This window comes from Lupinus angustifolius, chromosome LG20 (assembly GCF_001865875.1).
Source record: "Lupinus angustifolius cultivar Tanjil chromosome LG20, LupAngTanjil_v1.0, whole genome shotgun sequence".
Taxonomy (NCBI): Eukaryota; Viridiplantae; Streptophyta; class Magnoliopsida; order Fabales; family Fabaceae; genus Lupinus; species Lupinus angustifolius.
Window position 1 is genome coordinate 4,099,972 of NC_032028.1, and position 26,348 is coordinate 4,126,319.

General features: G+C 32.3%; 3 protein-coding genes and 1 pseudogene across 3 annotated transcripts; 1 reads left to right on the plus strand and 3 right to left on the minus strand.

Moving 5' to 3' along the window:
- Nucleotides 3,818-5,221, plus strand: LOC109336470 (probable WRKY transcription factor 65). Its single transcript, XM_019573083.1, has 3 exons — nt 3,818-4,011; nt 4,212-4,349; nt 4,570-5,221. Exons 1-3 carry the CDS (start codon nt 3,932-3,934, stop codon nt 5,147-5,149), a joined length of 798 nt encoding a protein of 265 aa, XP_019428628.1. The 5' UTR covers nt 3,818-3,931; the 3' UTR covers nt 5,150-5,221.
- Nucleotides 6,481-10,825, minus strand: LOC109336469 (ATP-dependent Clp protease proteolytic subunit 5, chloroplastic-like). Its single transcript, XM_019573082.1, has 9 exons — nt 10,622-10,825; nt 9,765-9,884; nt 9,575-9,689; nt 9,383-9,475; nt 8,730-8,775; nt 8,529-8,601; nt 7,429-7,463; nt 7,235-7,323; nt 6,481-6,893 (listed from the first exon to the last, which is right to left on the minus strand). Exons 1-9 carry the CDS (start codon nt 10,738-10,740, stop codon nt 6,672-6,674), a joined length of 912 nt encoding a protein of 303 aa, XP_019428627.1. The 5' UTR covers nt 10,741-10,825; the 3' UTR covers nt 6,481-6,671.
- LOC109336468 lies at nt 11,244-13,677 on the minus strand (annotated as a pseudogene).
- On the minus strand, nt 17,825-22,775 carry LOC109336588. Its single transcript, XM_019573274.1, has 10 exons — nt 22,287-22,775; nt 21,710-21,806; nt 21,459-21,566; nt 21,141-21,380; nt 20,507-20,625; nt 19,884-20,411; nt 19,498-19,606; nt 18,825-19,402; nt 18,207-18,374; nt 17,825-18,087 (listed from the first exon to the last, which is right to left on the minus strand). Exons 1-10 carry the CDS (start codon nt 22,703-22,705, stop codon nt 17,889-17,891), a joined length of 2,565 nt encoding a protein of 854 aa, XP_019428819.1. The 5' UTR covers nt 22,706-22,775; the 3' UTR covers nt 17,825-17,888.

Below are 26,348 nucleotides of genomic sequence, written 5' to 3' on the forward strand. Positions count from 1 at the left end.
TAGATTCTTTAATATATAGTAGATGAATTTTCAGACAGCAAGGAGAGTAATGAGACTTTTGAGGAGGTCCTAATGTCCAAGCGGTTACTTAATTGATTAGCTCCTAATTTGATCTTTATTCAAGGTAGTGGGACTTCCATTCCTTTGATTTTCTGCACCTTAAACTTCCACATATCAATAATTTCGTCTATGTAAGCATAGTGGAAGGAATTGTATTTAAAAAATGGATTAGTTGTTAGAACTTAGAACAATGTTTATTATCTATAACCATAATATTTAGTTATTTATAAGTTTATATGCACCAACCGCTGGATCAAGCGGCGCTTTCCCATGACCATCACACCCTCCATTTTCTAAGGAAAACAAGGCATGATTATCACAACTTAAACTCATACGTTCCATCTAAGGGTATGTATTATTAGTTTTCTTATAGTTTTCTAACATTTTATCTTTGCCTTTTTCTAAACCTTTTGTTTGTTGAAAAGGAAATTGAAAACCAAGGCACTCCTGGGCCTATAATCACTTACCTATTACAAAGCGTATAACGTGATACTGCATGGCTTAAAACATCAACATAAAGCAATTAGTTAGGAAAGACCAAAAGAGAATTAGCATTCCCCATCACGGGGAAGTGATATTTTGAGTAATTAATATAATCAGGTTGGGAAAGGGAATTAAAGGGAAATTATTCTAATTGCGTGATATTACGTGGATGTAAATGAAACTTGACGGTGGAGAGTGACTATCAGCAGTAGGTGATTGTTGTAAGTCTTAACTACCAAAGTCTAACTTAGATTTAGAAGGTAGAAATAAATAAAGTTGGAAAGTCCATGTTGCCTGGGTTCCCAAATAACTGATGTATTCTTTCTACTTTCTAGTTTCTTTTTCATTTATATTTAGTTTTTTTCTGAGTTGTTTTTATTTGTTTTGGGGATCAAGGTATAATTATTTCAATTTTCAACATTGTTGTTCCTTATGGGCTCCGTAAAAGTTCGGGTTAAATGTCAAACCCATGAAGTCTTATGGCCATAAAAATGAAATTTCTTTAAGCCCAACTATGTAGATTTTGTGTTAGATTTGTGATTTTCGGCCCCATTTTCCCTCCCTCTTCTCACTCTCCCAAGCTCCAAACTCCTCTTTCTGAAACTCACACGTATTATATACTCTTAAACTCGATCTCAAACACATACCTACTCTCCCAAACTCAACTACCATAATACACTCTTCTATTTTCTCTCCATCTTCATACTTTCACAAACATTATTACTCTCACCTCTCTTCCTTTTCATTAAACTTAATAGCTTCAAAATCCACCATCATCTCGACCCCATAATCCCATGCATTTTCATTTTCCTTCACAATGTTTCACTTCTCACTAACCAATGTCAGAAATGTACCATTTGGCCAGAAGTGAAAATTTGAAAAGTTCACATATGATAAATGGTTTTCGAAATAAAATTATACATATGAATAAGTTAAATGGATTAAATTTATAGAATTAGTTGTAGAGAAATAATAGTTTGAGTTTTTTTTAATTACGCGTGGAGTTATATTGAATATAAATATATTTTAATTCTCCATTTTTCACTTTCTAATTTTGTAGATTAGAAATATAAATATTAATAATAATAAAAAGAAAGCATGTAAATTAACTAAAAATTTCCTTTCTGGATTAAATAAAATATTTTGTTTATTAAATACCTATAAAATGATATATACTATAAATAACATATTTGTTTTCGTACAATTTCCATAGAGATAGCAATTGCTTTAGTGGTGACACAATGTTATATACTTAGTTTTTTTGAGACAGTCTATAGGTGACAGATAGTTTCAATGCTGACCTATTTTAATAAATATTTTTAAAAAACTAGTCTACTTAGATAATTAGCCTATTTTGTTCCGTTAACTTTGATGAATTCAATTGGAGGCACATTTTTCTTCCCAAAGCTTAATTTTAATGTACTCTTGCAAAGAGTTGCATTACATTGATCATTTGAATTATCGTAATACACTAATACTAACTTAAAATAATTAAAATGATGTTTTTGGTATAGTGTATCTGTGTTACTTCATGCTTCATAGCGTCAACTTCATGTTGCTATGCATCACATTCCAATCCAATTCTGACACTTAAATGCATTTATTACTTTATCAAAATAAAACTATTTTTTTGTCTATTTGGTATTGAAATTAAAGGCAATGGGGAATTGTAACACGTGAAGTATCTCAAATTGGGGTAGACAACTGACACCAATATGATATGTCTGCCTTCGTGTTCGTGGGATATACACACTGCACAGAGTAATAACCATGATTAAGGAAGTCATAAAGAACTGCTGATGCCAAAATATGGAAAAGGAAAAAGTAGAAGATAAAAAAATATATAGAAATTATAAGTCTTATATATTGTAAATCAATTTATGTATTTTTAGTTGTCATTTTATTTTCTTCAAAAAAATATCACAAACGAATGATAAATAATTATATATTAATTGTTTATAATTTTTACATTAATAGTGTATATAAATATTATACTAATAATATATAATATAATGATTACATGTAATGATTGTCATATTGTCTATCCATGTTGAATATAATAAGAATTAGAATGGATAGAAAAGGATGCAAGAAAGTTTGATGAGAGAGTTTCTTATTATTGCTTGTGAATAAAGGAGAAAGAAAGAGAAAAATAAAATTGTATGGACCAATGGACCACTATAAATTATTTTTCTTTTATTAGTTTGGTGAAAAAGTTGAGATAGAATAGTGAGTTTGCATGAAATGATAAAAATGTCTTTCATTTGTTCTTTCTTTACTTTTGGTTTTAAATATTATTAATCTATTTTGAATGTGAAAATAATATTAATTCAAAAATTAATTTAGATTATAATAAAAATATTTAATAAAATTCATAAACTAAAATTAGAATATTTATTTTTAATTAATAAATTTTTTTCTCTATTTTATTTATTTCAGGATATTATTGTCATTTTCAAGCATAACATCATCTTTCTCTTCATTTTTTTCTCTTTATATTTAATGTAAGACTTCATACTTGATTAAACCCGTTAATTTCCCCCATCAACTATTATCACACACTCATAAGTTTGCTCCCCTTAAATCTGTCATATCCCAACCGAACCACCGGCTCTAAATTATATCATTTGTTGGACTTGAGAAGTCTTCAACCTCTAGGAAGTTCCATTATTACCACGACATGGAAGAGTTGAGAGCTACAAATGAAATACTATATTTTGAACCAAGATCTTTATGTATTATTTTATGAACTTTTTCTATTTATAAACTATTTCCTTCCCCTCTCATATATGATAGGAGATTTCAAACTTGAAATAAGTTGAATAATGATGAGAATTAGTAAAATAAGTTGGAAAAAAAAATATTATTCACATCTCTGCCCTTTGCACAAAGAAAAGGATGAAGAAAGCAAACTGAAAAATATAAATGCAAACCTAAAAAATTGGATAAAAAGTTGTTGATATAAAAAATACAAATTAGAAAATGAAATACAATTATGGGTCAAGATTCTCTCAAAGAAAATTGAATAAAAAACAAAAAAAAAGACAAGAAAAAATATATGTATTAAAAATGTATTAGTTTTATATAATATGATTGTATTACCTAATACTTTTGCAATAATGACACTTTTAACTTGTAAGGGAGAAAAGAAATTTAGAATTTGTATGTCGAAGAGATTATTCTTTTCCATTTATTACATAGTCGTACATTGCAGTTTGGGGTTGCAAGAGCTGGTGGAGGTGTTATGTTCATAGCTTTACATTAAATGAGTGAATAAGAAAGAGAGAAAGCAACATGGGCCATGCCATTATCTCCTTCTTCTTCCTCTCTTTCTCTCTCTAAGCAATTAGATCACTGATCTTTGATCCAGTTATACCTCTTCAGAACTATGGAGAGTAAAACCTCCCCTAAACAAGACTCAGAAGCATCTCCAGAGCTCAAACCAGAATCTAATACACCCCAGAAACGGTAGGTTAATGCTAAGTGCATAATTTCAACTTAAATGACATACATGCTATATTATGTTTTTGTATATAAATTATGTCTGTGTAAATAAACTAATGCACCCCTTCTAATATTAATGTTTGTGTAAATAAATTATGTGTTTGATTTGGCTCTTGATTTGTTGAACAAGGTTTACATATGTCATTATTTTGTGCATGTCACAGGAAAATGGTTCAAAAAACGGTGGTCATGGTGAAGATAGGAGAGAATGTTAGCAAACTAAAGAATGAAGGGCTGCCTTCTGATTCTTGGTCTTGGAGGAAATATGGACAAAAGCCGATTAAAGGGTCTCCTCATCCAAGGTTTTACATTTACATTTTGTCTCTCTTACAGCACATTTGTATTTTAACAAAAATCTAATAATAGGTGCTTCTTTAGTTCATGTTGATTACAAGTGACACATTTTTTTGTGTTACTCCTTCTGTAAATTTAATATCCTAGGAGTTAGTGTGTTCTTAATTTATACTTAAATCCATGCGTTCTCTCTTAAATGAAATATAACATTTTTTGTCACCATTATAGGGGATATTATAGGTGCAGCACATGCAAGGGTTGTTTAGCAAAAAAGCAAGTAGAGAGATGCAGAACAGATGCATCAATGCTCATAATCACTTATACCTCTACACATAACCACCCAGCTCCTAATCATGCCCCATCCTCCACAAATTTAGTCCAAAAACCAAAACAACCTGAAACCCAAACCACCAAATATGAACCTAGTATTCTTACCCTAAAAGAAGAAGACCAAGAAAGGAAACAAGAGAAGGTGATGAATCATAATGTGTCCACCGTGACAAGTCATGACAATGGTACTAATGAAGAAAAGTTTCATTACTTGCAATCTCCAACACCCAGCACTGAGGATATTATAGACCAACATGATGTTTTAAAACTCAACAACCAAGAGAAAACCCATGACAATATAGATCTCCTCTTAGAGGTAGAGGCTATGTCTCATTCACAAATCAAGAACATGCCAGCACCTAAATCAGAAGAATTTGATTTTTTCGATGAACTTGAGGAACTACCCATGTCATCATCTTTCCTAGACTATACAAGGAGCAGTTTTTCCAATGAAATGATTCCCATTGTCCCTTCTTGATCTGAGTGTTTTATGTTTTGTTTTATGCTTGCTGCTTAGTAGAATGTGACTACAAAATTGTAATTTTGTTCATATATATGCTATATATCCAATTTAGCTAGTTTTTCAATTTACAATCTTTATCTTTTATTCCTTATGTGTTTATGTCTTATTCAATTGGTGGTTCAAATACATGTAAAGCGAATCACTTTAGCATGAGTTGTGTTAGTGCGTTATGCATATAATGCAATTAAGTGCTCTTGGTAGATGGAAAAGAAACCACAATCTCCCACCCACATACACATGGTTAGAATTGGAAGTTGGGAAGTGTTATTGTCGTTTACATAGTTTTTTAATTTAAGAATAATACTTGTGGTCCAAAGGGTAGAATTAGAATGTGAATGGTTATAGGATATAATTGGATAATGAAAAAAATATCAAAAACATTGTCTTATGTGTGTGTGAGAGTGTTTCTTTGGGCAGTTGTGATATGCTGTGTTTTGCTACTGTGATTTTTTTCTTGGGTGGGCCATTCCGTGGAACAGCTGCCAAACATTTTTGTTGGCAGTATTCAAATATCTGTGGATAAGATAAGAGGAATATGGATCTGTGTTACAAACGTTTTATACTTTTGTTGTTTGATCCTTCAGAATATGGATCAGGCATCGCTCCATTTTTTTTTTAATAATAGTATTAGATTATTCAAATTTTCACATTAATCTAGCTACCCTGTACATTAAGAAATCAAGAAAGAGATATTGATATGTTATTATTGGAAAATGATTGATTAAAAATGATAAATTTAGTCTCCTAGAGTCATCTTGCTTGCTTAAGGAAATGTCAATGCTTGAGAAGAAAAGCTTAAAGGATTTCAATTTTTTCACATTCTTCCCCCCTCTCACCTTATAAGATTTTTTACAAGCTTCTTCCTAAAAAATGATATATTTATTTTTTAACAAAAAATATTCTTTATATTTTGCATTCCTTAATAAGAACAGCAATTAAAGAAACACATTTTTAATCCACTAGCCAGGGTTGATTATGGTCGACAATAACTTCCTACTTTTGTTTTGGTTATCTGTCCTACAAATGATTTATTTAAGAAACCAAAAATAGAAATATTGTATTGAAAATCGCAGCATATAATACAATATTTACCAATGCAAGATTTTTATCTACTTCAGCATTTTAAGCATTATCAGTGATCGAAATAATTTCATCACCCAGGACAGGGCATCATGTTTAGCTTATTATTTTAGAGAAAAATACAATCACTCATTTTCCAGAAACTCGGAACTTTTGGTTATAAGCTGTGTTGAACTCAAAATATGATAATTTGAAACACATAAAGATGCTCGAATGCAAAAGCACATCCTGGACCCATTAAGGGAGAGCTTCTGTCACAATAAACTGTGGAGCAAATAAAAAAGTTTCACTTTTATCTCATTTATGGATACCCAGGTGGCCTCAGCAACCCAAAACATTGTAACCCTATGCTTTTTATAACTTGAAAAATAAAGTGCAACAGTCTCCACTCTCAAGTTCAAACACTAGCCAGATCTTTACCCTCTGCCGCAGCCGCCAATGGCTGGAGGGCTTTGAGAGGATTCATGATGACACCATCTATGAGTCCGTATTCTTTGGCTTCTTTGGCGCTCATGAAAAAATCGCGGTCTGTGTCCTGGTTAATCTTCTCTAAACTTTGGCCAGTGTGATAGGACAGATATCCATTCAGGTTTGCCTTATGATGCAACATTTCATTTGCCTGAGGATTATGAATCATGAATAGTTTTCTCTATAAAGACTTGCACAGAATCGAATTATGTATTTATGATACATGATCAAAAAATTAATAAAACAGATAAATTTATCATGTAATGGTGAAATCATGGGTGGAAAGGAAATTTACTAAAGGTGTTCATTAGTAAATTAGGGTATTAGGAATTTATTATGATTAGGGTATTCGCCTTACTTAAATTAGCTAATTGGATTTTGAACGCCACCTCAAAATAGGCTTTAATTTTCTAAGCCAACTATTAGTTTTTGACGTAAACATGTTTATGGAATAAAATAAAAATATGGAACATGGGGCCTATGGGGTTGTACCTGAATATCTATGTCCGTTTGTCCTCCTTGTGCACCACCAAGCGGCTGATGAATCATTATCCTTGAATTTGGCAAGCTGTATCTCTTTCCTTCAGAAATGAGGAAAACATAAAAGTTAGAAAGAAGCACTTTTCTCTGTTGCAGAAGTGGAATAATATTCATGGTTTCAATTTGTAAGTTAAAGGAATTATTACCTTTGGTCCCTGCGCTAAGCAGAAAGGCTCCCATACTGCTCATGAAAAGGGGTATGTAAGCATGAATCAAAAATAAATTTTCTTCAGGAAAACAGAAACATACAGTCAACTACGAATCACTTTGGACTTTCAATCCTTGGTAATACTGTATGTGCATAGCATCACAAATGTAACACATACGACTTTTGTCTCAAATTTTTCATAAAATACAGAGCCTGAGTGGAGAAGAACTAAGGAAAAGGTAAACCTCAAACCGATAGTATAAAACCACAAGCTATGACATATATTTGGAACATAATGCATTGTAAATGTTTAAGACAAGATGGTAGATCTCTAATAATTTGTGACAAGAATATTGTTCAAAGGCACAGTCAAAGAAAGCCCCTGGATTTAGATCAAAAGTTCTTGGTTAATGTTAATGCCAACAGTCGTCCAAATTTTCTCTTAAGGTAAAGGGGAAAAGCTAGTCAAGTAACATCCCTCCCCCTGTACTTCTGCAATGATTTGCGGGAGTCACTATTATAGTGGAAAAAATCTACAGTCCACCATAATGACAACTACAACTATCAGTGCAATAGATTTTGAAAAAACATGTTGCAGACTTTAAATGCATAGGGTTTTTGATAAATATAAAATTCATAGGGTTTATTTATTCTCAAGATTCACATTCGACCATTCCTGAAGCCATTAGACCCCATGTAGCACTATATCATTCACAGATGTGAGGCCATTCTCAACCAAAAGACATGGAGTGTTATGTATCTTTCTATTTACTATTATTATTTTGTAGTTGGCCTTATCAGGATATATCAACTAGTGATAGGACAAATACAAAAATGTTTAGTCAACCAATCACCATAAAAAAAAGAAACACAAATGAAAGATAATCATAAAACATAAAGTGAGAATTTAAGGGTCTTAACTCTTAAGATAATCACTAATTGATAATCAATTGTCATATGCATTCAGAAAAAACTAAAAAATAAAAATAAGTTCTACCAGGATACATTAAGATTAAGACAGGATAAAACATAGCCTTTTACTGCTGGAAACTTGTCAGAATTAAGGTAAAACTACACACAGGAAGAATGAAACATTACCTAGCTGCTAATCCAACACAAACAGTGGATACATCGGGTCGGATATGCCTCATTGTATCAAATATAGCCATACCTAGCAAGAAAAATATGAGGCATTTCGTTTTTTAAATACAATATAAGAATAATACTCTTTTTCAGTCCACATGTACATCAAAATATACTGAAATAATGCAAGATAGAGTTAAATAAAATATTTATTACCAGCTGTAACTGATCCTCCTGGAGAATTTACGTACATGACAATATCCTGTTCAACATCAGTATATCACAAATTTGGCATATGACTAAGAGCTTGCACTACAAAACTGAGTTTAACACGGTAGAATAGGCTAAAGACAAACACTGGCTAATAATCATATCAAAATGAGTAAATACTAAAATATAAGCATTTGATGCCACATTCCATCGAAGGATCACTTTTTATGAACAAATCTTTGTTTGGGTATATGAACAAAGCTATAAAGGTAAACCTATGTTGCACTTGCATGGATACAGATGAGCATCTGACTATCTGGTACAATACGATACAAAAATAAGATACTTCTTTAAAAAAATATGAAGATATGGGTATGGCAATAATATTAAATATGATGACAGTTAGCTATTTTGTGCCATGATTTTGAGTACAAGATTACAAGAGTAGTATTTGTTTGAATAGTAAAACTTAGAAGAGACAGGAATTCCCAAGACAAACAAAAAATAGATGCATGCCAAAAATATGAAAGCAAGGGTATTGTATGAGTATGGATTTCGGATACAGATAGAGTACATATGAATACATCACCAGTTGTGGAATATCCATGCATCATAATGGTAAACCATGAGTTTTCAAAAACCAAAAGTTAAGAACAAACCTTGTTAGGATCAACAGCATCAAGGTAAAGGAGCTGAGCAACTATAATGTTTGCCATATCATCATCAACTGCTCCACCACAACGGATTATTCTCTAAATACCAAAATACATTATTAATAGTGAAACACAAAATCATCCCTTCAATAACACAAAATACTAAATCTTAAATAACAAGAGCTAAAAGTTGCCTACATATTGAAAAAGCTGGCTTATAACACTCTGGAAACGCTCCTGCACCATGGGGGGCGGCCCTTGTCCTTGTGCATAGGCAGGGAAATAAGGAGAAGATGGGACTCCCAAATCATCCCTTCAATAACACTTAAAGTAAGTCAATAAACCAGATTTAGTTAGAATCTAAAATGAATAATAGGATTAAATCTACCTTATGGACCAAATACCCCGAGGTGAACTCCTCTCGGGTGTCCAAAATTCATCACCATACACTGCCTTCGGAGTATATTTTTGGTTACTTTTTTTATTCTCTACTGAATTCTTCAATTTCCTGCAAACAACAGCAATGCTTCATTCACTGTATAAGAAGTAAATATCTTTGATAAAAGAGAATACTCTTGAAGAGAAATGTAAGTAGAACTATGCAAATAAAAGGTACAAAATAAGACACTAGGAGTATGCAGGTAGTGTGGATTTGGATAGTTTGGTTGAGAGCAGAACTCATAAGTTCAAACTTCATTGCCACTGCCACACCCAAAAAAAAAAAGAGTGACACTATTGTCTCTCTCAATTGCCTATTCAAACTCCTCAGTCCTCATTAACCAGTGATAATTTTGTAAAATAAAAACCTAAAACAATAATTGGTAAATCGTTAGTGTGAACCCACAATTTAGAGTGTTAAAGGTACTACTAAAAATTTGGTTAGCCAGTAAAATTCTAAAGCCCCTTTTACAGCAGACCCTATATTAATCATTTGTCTTAAGAATAAGCAATTTTTAGATGAATATGCAAGTCAAAAATGAGAAAAGAAGAATCCTTTTCACCCTTATCACTTAGAGAGAGAAATTTAAGGACGCCTTGTGAACTAGGTATAACCTAATTTATCAAAACCTAAATAAATGGGAAAAAATCCAACACCGCTAAATCCAAAAGCCTCGAACTGGAAAATTAGTAAAAACGCGAACTTGAGAAGAAATTACAATTACAATTAAGTTAAAGAAAAGGAAACGCAACACGAGATGAGGGTAATAAATAAACAATTGAATAGAAATGGGAAAAGAACAATACGTGGTGGAGGGGAAAGGGAGAGAGGGAAGTGAAAAGTGGTGAGAGTGAGAAGAGGAAGTGAAGGTTGAAGAAAGAGAAAGAGAGTTCAATCTAAGAGAGGATGTGGTTGAATGTGCCATTGCTGTTGTTAATTGAGGTTCAAAAGAATGAATGACTTATTATCTATCTGGACGGCAAATATAAGAATAATAGTGTTGGGATGAAACTCCAATGAGGCTGATTTCACAATCGGAATATATTGAAAACTGAAAAAATGATTCATTTTCAAAGGTAAAAATTACCTAGATGTTTTATCTTCATCTTAATAAAAATATTTTTCATAAATAAAATTTAATATTACACAATATTAACTTTTGGATTCACACACTATGTTTTTATTTTATTCTAAATAAAATCTTTAACTTGTTTTCCCTTTTCAGTTTAAGGTCACATCCGGAAATATTAATTTTAAACTACCAAAATAAAAGAAAACTAGAATTAAAAAACAATAACTTTGATGATCATTCTAATGGTTTCATATCTAGTAGTGGTATGGTTTAGGCTTACAAACATATAACCAAACACAAAAATTTATAATTTTACATAAATTGTTTTTACCAAAAGCATTTTTGTGAGAATCGTTTCTTCCAAATTCAAAACAAACTATCACAATACAAGTTTGTACTTGTACAAGGTCTTAATTCATTTCCATATTCATATTGTCTCTTAACCAGAATTAAAAAAATGCATAGCACGTAAAATTAGTAGTTTGTAATATGAACTCTCTAGCACAATCTCAAACCATAGTTGCCCTAACCTAAAGAATAGACCTATGAACTACATAAACATGGATGGTGCATCAGCCAAATATGAAAGATGGCAACAACATCAATCAACATAGAGTTTCAACAACCACCTTCTCCTGAAGACCTGAACTACCTTGTAGGATTGGAGAATGCAAAGAGGAAGCTTCGACTTTGAATCCTGATGCTTGTATGGGTTGGTGGGAGGATAACTGAAACAGTAGCCAATGATATCATTAGCAGAGGAAAAGCTTTGTTGCGCTCACATAGCCAAACAAACTTACAGATATCAAAATCTAATAAATATCATGAAATAAGTGTTTTATTTTAAAAAAGAGAGGAAGAAAATGAGAGAAACGAAAATTACAACTATATCACACTTGACACCCAAGTTCATCAATATTCATTCTTCTCATTCTCTTTCATTCGTAATTTATTTCCCAACCATATCTTAAGTTTTACAAGAAGACAGTCTAACAGTTCACAATATATCAAAGAAAAGCCAGGTACTTACAGGGTTTGGAATTGAATATGATTGGGAGGCCCATTTCCATAGGAAAAGTCACAGTCGTCCCAGAAGGACCCATCACATAAAAGAATATTTCATGAAAACTGAATGTTGTACAAAATATATGCAGTAGATAAGGGATGTTTTTAATGTTGCAAAACCTCAGTCAGTTCTTCTCACTGTTTCTTCAATTTCTCTTCCTGCTTCTTCCTATTGGAGTCTTGACCAAGTATTTTTCTGATAGCTTCAGCCTACAAAATATTAAAACGAATCAAGATGGACTTCAATCTTTATGCGTAAAATGGAACATGAGAAAGGAAATCGAGATTAGGAGAGAACAAAACTAACATCAGATTCTCTAGCAGCCTTCGCAACTTGCATTCTACACCTATGGGCGGCCTCAACTTTCTTTAGTTGCTGCTCCACTTCTATAAGCTTCTCATTTTGCTCTATAATTAAGATTAAACATTATGAATTAAGCTATATGATTAATTATATTCTAGCATGAAATTAATAAAAAAAATAAAGGTACAGATAAAAGCTTAATATTAGGTGGTGTAGGAGGTAGTCCATTTGGAAACTCTATTAAACTCGCAGATGCATCTTTGCTTGATTGAAGAGCTTGTTGACGTGTCATAAGATTTTTTTCCTTCTTACTGTCCATCAGCACATCAACAGATTCTTTCCTCTGTTTTTTGTTTTTTCAATCTTCAAGATCACCATCAGACCCCAACTCCTCTTCTTCCTCATAATCATTGTCCTCGTGAACTCTATCCAATCTAAATCTTGTCTTACCATCTTTCCCGACTTTGATGAGGCAACATTTTTCGTGTAAGAGACACTAGAAAGTTTTTTGATGTTTCTTGCTTAAATTTTCTTTGTCTCTGTACATTGCAGAAACTCTTGATGTTTTCAGTTTTTCCAAGTACCGAATCTCATCATCGACATCACTGAATTCACCATCAACTACACATCTCTTTGGTACTATTTTGCTCTTCCAAACTGATTCAGATTTTTCTCCTTGCTTACTTAATTTGTTCTTTCCAGACAATTTCCCCATCGAGGACTCCTCTTTCCCAATACCAAAACTACCCCTTGAGAAATCCTTCCACAGAAGGCCTTGTAGGCCACTATTCTTATCTGAAGCATTGCCGGATGCAATGTTGGCTTGAATAGTATGTGTAACACCACTCAACTTGAGTTTAAACTTTTTAACACGATTCTCATTCCTTAATCCATCCTAAGAAGCACCAAACTGCTCTAAACTCGACTTTCCAGGATTATTTCCACTATGCATGTCAGCATTTCCTGAATCTGATTCTAAGCCATGCTGCAATATTCTAAAACCTTTCCAATTAGCTGGAGCAAGAACACCTTCACTAGAGCGTTTATCATATGAACCACTCTGGCCAGGCTCGTTATTATAAAACGCATGTAAACCACCATCCCTTTTACTCTCTGTCTCTTCCTATGGGATTTATCATATTCAACATTCTCTTCAATAGAGACCTTGCTAATATCATCTGAAGGAGGCGTCAATGACAAGAGAGATAGGTCACAGCCGTCAGATACAGGCTGTGAATCAGGCCTAGCCCTACGAGAAGTTTGACTCCTCTTCCTCCTTGCAGCATTCCTATGGCCATCAAACAGGGGAGTACCGCCCAAATCTTCCATTGATAAATAGTTAATACACCATAGCTTCAGTTCCACCTTTCTCTAACACCGAGAGGACAACTTAGGCAAAATTATCATAAACCACTAAAATATCAGCTACAACAGAATTATATGAAATAATCAGTAAGACAGTAATCACATTGACCCTTCTTTACTGAGAAGATAAAGTATTTTCTCCTCCTATCGCAATAACATAAACTTGAAGTCTTATGGAGAACTTATTTGAATTTACAAAAACAACTTATGAAAATGGCTTATAACATTCCTTTAAAAAAATTAGCTTATTTAAGAAGCACATATGAAGCTCTTTTAGCCTATGCGTTTAGTTAAACTGTTTACCCAAACACGCCAAATTTAAATTGAATTTCATTAATTGAGAACCATGGTTCTGATTTTGTGCTGCAGCCGAATATACAGAGGGAATGAAGATCACAAGGGTTATGGCTAATTGAGGATGCAACACCAAATCATTTTGAACAAAAACCACATTTAAGGTTCAGATGCACTATATTTGCAAGTTTTAAGAGAGGAAATCCCTAGCTCCCTCATTAAAAATCCTACAATTAAAGGTTTAAATGACTAATTCCATCCTTTTGAAACTTAATTTTGATAATTTATTAATAAGAACACAAACAAAAGCAAACTCATGTTGGATCAAGTTTAGAAGAAGCATATAAGAACATAATTATACATACTTTAATGGATACCTCCTATATATTTCTTTAAAATTAATGACTAAGATGTGAAGAAAATTTAAAAAAAATTCCCAATAAATGGATACCTACTATATAAATATATATATAAATTGTGTTTAGGCGAAATCATTCAATTTCAGGCTCCATTATCCCCATGTCAAAAAATAAAAACCCGGTCCATTATGAGTATTACTAGCAATTACGTGGGAGTCTATGTATCATTGCAATCAGTAGAGGCAGTATCAAATTAATTGTCAAATATTCATTAAATATTAATACCAATTTTGTAATAAATGAAATTGATTTTTTTATACATTACCTAGACAAAAACATGGTGGCATTATAATATCATAAGAATTTTTACATAAGATTATATGTTTTTTTGTATAAATTAAAAAATATTAAGGATCAAATAAAAAGGTGGAAATTACTTGATACTCATAGTGTTAATTATATCATATTTTGTCATTATAAATAAAATAAAAACCAAATGTTGAACTTAAATATTAGTAAATAAAAAAACATTAAATGTAATTAAATATTATGAGAACCCCACATTTATTGCAATTCATTGCTTAGAAAATTATCACTCCCTCTACTCTATTAATAATTTATTAAACTATGTACATAATATGAAGAGAATAAAGTGTTACACTGTATCAAAAGAATAAGTTATATTTTTTAGCCAATAAAATTATAACACATATCATTTTTAACAATTTTCTACAAAACTATTTCTAAAAAATAAAATAATAATGTGTGTTATAATTTTAGTAACGGATAACTTATACCCTAATATAAATGATATTTTATTATATAATCTTAAATATCAAAAGATATAAAAATAATATGTTACGTATAAATTTGGATAAAATTCAACCAGCACTCAGTGGGTCCTATAAAATGACTAATGTAATATTTTTAAGGGGTTTCTCAACTTCAGCTATTAGATAAAGAGTTAAATGTACAGATATTGACAAACTAAACTTATTATTTTCTCAATATTAAATACTTATTTCCATTAAACAATTATTTTTAACTCTTTACACTCCCTAAGACCAATGTTAAGAAACATTATAATAATATATAAAAAAAGAAACACAATATTCAATCCCAAATTTGTGTCACTATCCAATATATTTATATCAACTAATATAACTTTATTTTTAATATATTTTATTTAATTAAATTATACATTTTAATTAGTCTGAGATACAAATAGTGACATACCTAACATCATATCTCCATTCCCAAGTATTACCCCCTTAATATATGTATTATCATTGAAAACCCCAAATTAATTACCTATTTAGTGAAAGAGGACATGCCCTTGACACATGTTACCGCATGCACCAAAACCAGTTACGAGTGGTGACACTCACCTACCTCCACTATCATATATTAACCCCTTCTCCCTTCATGGAAATTCATAACTTTTCTATATCTAATTCTCCTGTATTCAAGAGAATAAGATGTTAGGAATGAACAAATTTCCAAGAACGACAAATTCTTATGAGAGAGTGGTGATACTCAAAGAATGTATGCGCAACCATGCTGCACATTTGGGCTTTGTTTGCCGTGATGGTTGCCTCGAATTTATCGGCGGAGGCCGGCGAAGCGACGATGATAAAACAGGAGATGCTCTGATTTGTGCTACCTGTAGTTGCCACCGTAACTTCCACCGTAGAGTTAGTGTATATAAACCCCTACCCCAAAGTAACAAACCAGACAACAACATTAACAGTGTTAATGCAAATCCTTCTATTGTATCTCGCTCCCGCATGTAACAACATCAAAAATGTGTTTCATGCTGGTCCCATGCAAAGTCACAACGCCTTACAACGTAAAATTGTGTGTTTGGGGTTTCTCTGTCTATCTTTTGTACTGTTTTTGTTCAGCTTTGTCCCCTTTTGTTATCTTTTTATTTGAGGACTCTTTCATTTTGATGTTCCTTTTGGAACCATTTTATGGGTTTGAGTACCCTTCAAAAGTTTTTTTGGGTGATGAAAAAAGTTGCTGTCCCTTGACTTTTAATGGCTTAATAGTTTTACCTTGAATTTCTAGATCGATTGTCATCTATGTTATATCTTACATTGTTCTTTCTTCCCCTTTCTTGCGCGCCTCTTTATATATTTTTGTCGTGATTGTTTATTCATACAACTTGAAACCGAGTTCATGAAATTTTGCTGATATTGCAATAACAACAATGAGGAGAATAAATCATCCATGAAAACCAAATATATGTAGGACGTAATATATGGTCAAATATAAACTGTTTAATTATACGGAACTTATTATGCAAGACAAACATAAATAGTTTCAAGTGAATTAATTTTTTTTTGGAAACATCATTACGTGTACCCATAAGGATATGGATTTCTTATGCTCCTGAGTTGTACTATTATCTTCTCTCTTACTAAACTATTATTTAAAAAAATGGCTTGATTCTTTTAAGATAAGGCATAATTTCTGCATATGATTTTAAAACTATTTAAGAGTACAAGCAATTTGGGACAAAGTTATCTCTTTGGTTTTTATGTAAATTCTTTCACATGTGTATTTACAAAAGATAAAAACTAAATGAAAGGTGAAGATAATTTTATTTGTTATGAATTTTTTCAACTTTCATACAAATAACATTTCATTCATTTACAACTGAATAGTTAAACCAATGATTGTCCACTAAGGTCTAACATAACTGAATTGGCATTTCCCTCCCTTCCCCTCCAAAATCCAACTCCCAAACTAACCCTAAATAAGCTTTCAAAGTTTGATTTTTGTTGTGTGATACATTCTTATTCGTACTATGTTGCAAAACTTTTCACTTTACAAACAACATTGAAAACGTATTACTGTCCCATCACAATTTCTGCTCAATCTTCATATTTTCATAGTTTGGCTAAACTGATAAGAAGCAAACATTTTACCACACTATGTTTGCTTCTTTCTTGTTGAATGAGAATCATGATGAAGCTTAAAAGTGATACATGACCATTAATTAGGGACATAGGGTTTCCCACATTTAAAGGTGGTACTTACAATTCAATCATTAGTCCAAGATCATAACAAATATCACTCAAAATTTGCAAGTTTTATTTTCAAGATGTGATTATTGTTCCTAAATATCAAACTAGCAAATAGTATAAGACTCAACCTTGCTGTAACAGATTCACAGCAATTACAGATCCAATCCATAAGCATTCTCATTTGCTTTTTGACGAGGATTAGAAAATCAGCAAGTATTCAATGACCCAGTGAACATCCAGAAACAGTATTTAGTAGGAAAGTCAGGCACGGCTAAATCATCATTCCATTTTTTTGGTATGTTAAACGGAGAGAAAATTTACATATAGGTTTGCCGGGATATAAATCAAAAAGCAGAACATCCTCATTAACCCCACTGTTGATGCTGTTCAAAACTTTCATGTGTTGTCGCAAAACTTACAACATTGCATAAATAAAAAATTATACAAAAAATATATAAGTTAACTACAAGTATAATCCTCTTAGCCGTTGCTATTCTACATCTCTAACAAGGAAAATCTTTGCCAGCTTGATTCTAGGTGTAGCAATGTAAGTTAGCATCTTTAACTCTGGCATAAGAAAGTTCACAAGAAGTCAACATCATTTTCCTGATTCTCCAGAACAATAGAGGCCAGAGCAAGTCTATATGCTACTGATCTTAAATTCCTGACAAGTACATATATTTCCCTCCTCCTTTGCTTCTCGGGTATCTCCTTCCACTGCTCCTCTCTTAAATGAGCTAATAAAACTGCCTCACAAAAGCCCACTGCTACTAGTTTCTTGCTGCAAAGAAAAATATGAACTCAATGAGATTCTTTACAATACAGGTAGATATATATGATATTGTACATATTTTTAAGTTCAGACAAAGGACTAGAGTCCAAAAAGATAGATTTCACAACCTTCCTTGAACACAAGCTGTTGTGACAAAGCCAATAGGCCACCTATGAGATTCTTTGGCAATTGAATCATCTGGTATCTGCATATCCCATTTGCCAGAAGAATGCTCTTTGAAGTACAATCCTACAGCAGACTGAGTCGTTTGGAGTCCCTCTTCACTTTTCTCTTCACTGTAACAACATAAATACAAATACCTAAGAAATTGATATTACGCAAACTATAGTTTTAAATTTTTAATTTCCATTCTAAGCAACAGGAGAGAAACTGTCGCTTAGTTGTCATCTTGTTCCTTAATCTGTGACTAGGTTATCATCTTGTTCTTCAAGGGGTGGGGATGTCCTCAGAATTTATACACAGCATTGGTAAGATTCCATCCAGATTTCACTTTCTTTTGCCCTTACCGCATTCTAGCCTATAATTAATTGAGAGATTCACAAAGGAATAACTCCTAGGAAATAAACACTTACATGTTTTATATTATTATCCTATACCCAGACCAAACATGTTGCCACGACAACAGGAACAAAATTTGAAATAATCAGACTTCTTAATTTCCAATGAAGGAAACAGAAATAATTATTACTAATTAAATAGGAACTCATTATTTCAAAGGTAATTACCCTGAAGTCCACAAAGATATATCTGAAGGAAATGGTGCACAAATAACTGCCCCTTCTTCAAAAAAGCCTTCCTTGAATGGGTGAAGATGAACTCTAAGAAAACATAGCTTGTGGTCATAAACGACAGAGCTTCCATGGCTATTATCAAGCTTTAGTTCACCATTGAGAAACTTAGAGATTCTAGCCTTTCTGTCAGCATAAGGAAACAATAGCAACTGACCAGCTTTGGCTTCATCAAGGAAAGTAGTCAGCATGCAACCTGACCTTGCTACAGTCCCGTCAAAGGAATTATTCTTGGAGTCAGACTTTCGGGTTTTAAAGGTTCTCGAGGATGTGTTTGGCAAAGAGTTGGCATTGGTCAAGTCTTCCCTGGTCGAAACATCAGAGTTCACCACACTGATCTCTTTCTTGAAAGTAAGGCGAACAATATCCCATGGGGGCAAGATAGGAACTCTCAATTGCCTTTTAGAAGGAGGACGAAGTTCGGTTTCTTTATTAATCTCAGCAGCTTTAGCTTCCATAAAGCATGAGTATGCCTTACAATCTGGGAAATCTGAAGGGAACAGTGATAGGCCCATCTGGACAGAGTAAAGTTTTCATTCAATATTTTATTTGATAAATAACATTAAAAAACAGAAACTGTAATTTTTTTGTGAGGTAGGTGAACACTTACTTCACATGAAATCCAGTGCTTCTCTCGCAAACCTATTGCATGTGCTCCATTAGAGATGAGTGGAATCCAAAAGGCTTTGACCCAACTTAAGGGGAGTATAACAGACCATCTAGAAGATAATAACAGCAAATTATTAGACACAACATGATAAGAATTGTTTCGACATAAATTAATCCCTGCATTGCAGGGGAACATGCTTGATCTCAGCCCTGCATTAAAACTTAAAATTATGATGTTTATCTTATTTTTTTTCAGTATATCTTAAAAGTCACATACATATTTGTTTCTTTTCAAAGAATACAAGCAAAGGTACTTGATAAATGTTCAAAAACAACAATAGTAATTTCAAACAAAATAAAGGGAAATAAATAAAGAGGAAGAATTACCCTATAACCAATTCCTTTGTATCGTTTTTTAAAAGCAGAATAGGGCAAGAAGTTGAGCATTGCACCTTGGTTGAAGATTTTTCCTCCACAGGATCTATATCATCAAGGCAGAAATTAACTAAATGTTTACGGCGTTTCTCTTTAGAAAGGACACTATCATCCATTGGGGGATTGAACCCTCTGCTGGTAGCAAACCACAGATCATCAACACCAGACCAGCTCTCATCAAGTTTAGAGCACGATGATGAAGATAAGTCTGTATTCTTCTCCAGCATTCCCCCTTCCATATCATCAAGCTTTTCATAATTAATTTCTTGTGCATCACTCAGTTCCTCAGTTGAAATTGGGTCGGTTGGATCTACAGCCCTTTTTCGGGGCAAATCTCGAGGATCCATAACATTAAGAGATAACAATGCATGAGAAGAGAAATTATCCTCATTTTTCAGAGTGAATGGCCTATTATTCTGAGAAACAATGTCTTCTTCTGTAGCCACGTGTTTCCTTAATTGAAAATGATTATTTGAAATACTGGAAAGCCAACAAGAAGAAAATTTAAGCAACTTTAGATCGTTATTTAAAAAAGAAAAGAAAAAGGGAATTGATTTCTACTTTAAATAACAAACCCTCTAACAGGATGCAATATCTTTTGAAGAAGTTGAAATGTCCCTGATCCCATTAATTCTATTTTTGCAAGTTGACCCTCCAGTGAAACACAGTTAATTGAGATGGCGCTCTTTTCCATCTGAATAATGATTAGTGTAAAAAAATGTAATGAGTTTACAAAAAACATTCACTGTACAGTTTACAAAATTAAGTTATTTGACTTCAGCAGGGAAATTTATTCCTTGGCCAAGGAATGAGGATTTTTATCTCAACAAACATTTTAAAAATCAAATATAGGCAATCAACCTTTTAATTCTAATGGTAATAATTTCAGAGAAAACTTCTTAAGAAATGACAATATTTGAAGCATGATTACAAGGTAGTTAGAAACAAGGATGTAAGGTCGTATGAATCTTAGCCGTGCCCATATTATATCTAAACCATGCTCATTGTGGGAATGAAATGTCAGGGCAACTGACATGTATTATGAAAGCCTTTGACTTAAGCAATTAGAACAGAAATAGTATAACAAAAATAATTGCTAAATGATCCTACTAAATTCACTAAACTCCTCCATGTTTTCATCTTTATCAAGTAAAAATACACTTAGAAAAAATAAAATGAAAGAATAAAATAATAAAGAAATAAGTAAACCTCTTTCTGGCAGGCCAGTTTCAGATTATCATATCCTTCTGCAAAGGCAGAAGCATGTATCCAAACCAAAAGCCGTCTAAATGAATCACCATGCCGTATTATCTCCGATTTTTCACCTAAATCTTTCATTGACTCATCACAGCCATCTAGCTCCATACTCGTATTTTGTTGCGAAATAGGTTGCCACATATAGGTCACCGGAGCAATTGCTTGAGAAACTGGTGCTCCAATTCGATAGAGCTGCCAAGAAACAAAAATTAAATGAGTTTTAATACTGAGGAAACATAGCTCACACAAGTCAGCAGCAGGAACACCCACCATTGCAGACCCATAGTTGATACCAGAAACAACAGAGTCATTATGATTTTCCGGGCACGTTACTGGGGAGGGCTCCAATACCATTCTTAATACGGAAACTAAAGAATCCTGCGGGCATGAAGAGTCAACCTTAAAATAAAACTAACAAGACTAAACCATTACCCTTTGAAGCTGCAAGTGCAACTCAACAATGGTCATACATGTTCAAATCAAAACAGCAGCAAAAGAGGCAAAAATTAAAATTAAAATACCTCAGGGCCCTCCAATTGAATGGCCGTATAATAGCTAGCATCATGCACAAGCACCCCATGTTTAAGGTGTTTCAGGATTGCTCTTGAACCTTTCCCTCTGCACAATCAAAAATCATTGTCAGCAACATATTTCCAAACTAAAGACATGTTTTTTATGAATATGGATGGCATTTGCGTAAAAAGCTTAATTAAGCATTTATTCAAGAAGCTGTTTTGAAATGAGCTAAAAAGGATTGTTTTCATAAGGTTATTTGACACGTTTATTTAAGCTAAGAGTTTATAAGAAATTCAAAATAATATCTCCTTAAGCTAAAGAGGCTTATTTAATAGCTTGACTAATAACTTATTCAACAAGCTCAATTAAGCACTTGTTCAATAACATTTTTAAATTAGCTAAAAAATAGCTTAATTTCATATGCTTCAATGGCAAACTTATTGAAATAAGCTAAAAACTTATAAAAACGTCATAACTCAAGCTACTATCATAAGCCTAAATAAGCCATTATAAACTCTTTGCCTTTGAACATATCACAATATCATATAATAACCTCAAAGGTTAATTGAAAATGTGATCTACCTCCCATGAAGACCGAGAGGAAGGTTATAACCCCAAAGTTTAGTCATTGAGAATCGCTTCGCATGCCAAACATGAGTTCTGAGCCTCTTAGTTCCATCCCCACAAACACAAAAACCATTATCAGGGTTCATCTTAAGTTCATGTCTCCGACGAATACGCCGTGGAATCTTCTTTATCTCCTCATTATTCTCCGAAACAATTCCTGGGTCCTGTCTCTTCTTTTTTCTCGTAGTTTGGTTACGAAATGCAGTTGTTCTTCTTCTCTTGTTCCTTTGAGACCTATAATCATTGTTTACCCTGTTTTCTACTATAGATTGAAGACTCTGAAGTTCTGGTTGTCGCGTTTCTGCGTATTTATGCACATTGATTGCGCGTGGTGGTAGTGCAATTTTAGAGCGCTTGGTTCCTTCGGTGTTCATGCTTAAACAACACTGTCTCCTTCTCGCTCTCTCACGATATTGGTTTGTACTTTGTGTTGATGCACTTTTGATTTTTGAAGCGAAATTAGGTTATATCTAAGGGTTATAAAATAGGATTGGCCCAATAACATTTATTTGGGCCTAATAATTAATTTAAAAACAATTCAAAGCCCAATAGCAACATTCATTCCGGTAATGGAACCAACGTCTCCACCAGCCAAAAGAGAAGGCGTTCGCTTCTTCAACCGCCACACAAAGAAGACGCGCCGCCTGATATCATCATCCTCTCCACTTAGGATTTGTTTGGGTGTTGAATTTTGGAGGATAATGAAGACAAAATGAAGGTTTGAGAGTAATCTTACAAATGTATTTCGTTACCTTCGAGTTTTTCATTTATCTTTCATCCCCTCTAAAATCAAACTAACGGGATGCTTTAGTAGACATCCTATAGCGGCTTCTCGTTGAATTACTACTTAGATTCACGTGCGTACCCAATTCCTAGAAAACATAGTTTTGAAAATAAAATCATGTTTTGTCTAACGGCAAAGTTTCTTGAAGTTAAAACTTAAAAGCCATTTGGTAACATAGTGTTTTTTTAACTTGTTGAAAATATCTACGTTAAATTTTATTAGAAGTATTACAATAAAATTAAAATAGAAAGTTGAATATCATAAATTGTAATGATCCGTTTAGAAAATATTCATCAATAATAATATCCATTTATTTAAAATTTTCATCCATCTCATTCTTATTTGACTTTGAACGTTTTCCATAAAATCACTACCTAAACATGTTGTAGCGTTCCATGAATTTGTTTCAACATCAACATTTCTTTCTTCTTCATGCTAATGTGTTTATCCCGAATTATTATAGAATTTTGTTAAATTTCTCATCTTCAATTTGTGATTTGTGTATTAGAAAAAATTAAATAATTAATACCAGTTATTGTAAAGAACATGGATTAAACGGTTCACCATGTTTTTTAAATTTCAGGATATCCGAAGATCTTTATTCTTTCTTTTAATCTGGATTAAATGATGAAGTGTGATATTTTAACTGGGAAGTGACCTTTAATCCCAATTCTGAACAAAACCATGATTGAAGTACCACTATTTTTGTTATGTTTTTGTAGTAGTGTATGTGTTTTTCTTTGAAAAAGTAAATGATTTTGTTGAAAAGAATCACAAACAAACACGACCTTTAAAAAAAATTATTCTCGGTCCCCATCAAGGGCCTTTTATATCTTCATCGACTCTGTACCAAAAATAAATCTTCATCGACTAAAAAAATTGATATCAGAGGGCTCTATTGTTCTAAGTAAAGATGATTGCTTGTTATTGAAGACAGAATTAAGAAATGGTGTCGGAGCAAAAAAAATAGTATCAAGCAATTGAATACATCATTGCCTCTATTCGTGATTTGTGACTGAGATTATATTATTATCTAAGTTATGGTTTGGGTTCTAAAAGCATGAAATTTCCAGTAAGAATTGGTAGGTCCAGACCTCCACTTAAAAGTGATTCTTCCAAAACGGAATTAAAAATACTTTTGACTAGTGAGGTGAATGAAAGTATATGGAGGCTTAACTAATTTAGGTGGTGACAAGATCACATGATTATTATTTCTCATGATCAGTGTTTCTTTTGTCTAATCTTTATAACTAAAAGGCATGGATTTGGAACATTTCCAACACCATATTGCATTTCAAGTGGGTCTCACATAGGCATTTTGCTACCTTTACTAATGACCAAAAGTAGGTCTAAACGATCAAATAGGTACCTTATTTTATCACTATGGTGAAAGGGGAAAAAATCAAACCTAATATGATTTATAGCTACACTAATGTTATTTTATTGCGTGCTTCATTTTATTTGTTTTTGTTTTTACCACACGGTAAAAAAAATCCAATCCCACGTATGTAATTATTTATAAGACTATCAGAAAATGAAATGACAAGCCATCAATTGCCAAATCATTGATATTGGTGATGAGCTCATGGCGTAGTGATAAAAAAGGGGACCTTTATCCAAAATATTCAAATATCATTGTCTTGAGTTAATAATATTATGTCAAATAATATAAAAATATTAATTTTTATTTTTAAGATTTTTTTATTTAAATGATATTTTTTAATTGACCTAGACAATAAATAAGAATATGCCTAACACAACTCATTGTGTTATATTGATATATCTATTATTAGAGCAACAGGATTTAAGGAACATTTACATGTCACTCAAAGGATAGTTCTTTATCCTAATATTGATTATGCTAAAAAATAAAATTATTATTTTTATGTTATAGATACAACACATGTATGAAGAATATCATGTTAGACATTATTTGGAATTGTATATCATATATAAATAAATAAATAATATCATCCATCAGGTACAACGTAACATAGGCTATAATTTACCAAATTGTTTAAGTTTGATATCAATTATAAGGTTACATATATTTCTATGGAACACTTTTTATGCACAAATTAAATATAATAAAGTATTTCATTATATTATAAGATAATTTATCTCTTAAATTCACACAATATTTAATATGTGTCTTATTTCTCTTTATTTAAGAAATTTTCATTTTAAACTATATCATAACATAAAAAACAAGACAATGTCAAACACTCTGGATTTAAGGAAGTAAATTATTTATTGGTACGAAAGAGATATTTTATTCTCCAAATTTCATATTTTCAATTGTTCAAATCATTAATCTCCCTACCTTCCAGCTTTGTGTTGGAATTGGTAGTTGATTTTTTGGATTAGCAATTTCTGCTTGAAAAATACTTTCCTTATATTCTAATGAAGGTGTCGGCAGCAATACTCTTCATCAAAAGTTCATAGATGTCAGCAATGCACTCATGCAAATATACGTGCAGAATAGGAATACAGCCCACGACAAAGAATATATAAATTCCTACCCGATCATCAAGCACTATAGCACACTGCACCAAGACATGGGTTGTTCCTTTTCTTTCACCATGAATGCAATGTACTAAATTTTCACATTTTATACTCTACGACTGGAATATGAAAGCTTAATAATATTATATTAAGATGTATCATATGTTGGGCATTACAAATTAGAGTTATTATTGTGAAAATTTGATGACTAAAAAACATATAAGTTGATGAACATGTGGACTTAATGAATGTTTTAAATATACAATTAAACTGACTTGTATGTTTATTTTAAATAGTGAAGGAACAAAACTCTATGATATGAGGAAGTGCTCTCTCTTGAGATTGTAAGTCAAAATATGATACCACTCGTATTTCCTTCAAAATATGATATCACTCATATGTCTTTCGGATCCCATGCATTGAACTCCTTAATCCTGATTGCAAGGTTTGTCAGAAAAATTGCACTCACGCAAAAGGAAGGAACTAAGATTGTTTATATATGCATATACTATATATATATATATATATATATATATATATATATATGAGAATTACTAAGTGAAAATAATCATGATCTAAAATTTGTGAGAAAAATTGTGGTTAAAATTTAAAAGCATTAATGATCATACGAGTACTTAAAAAAGTCGTAGTCATATACTCATGTGATTATATATTAATATAGAAATTAAAAATTGTAGATCTTTGTCTCTATCTATTTGACTCTAATC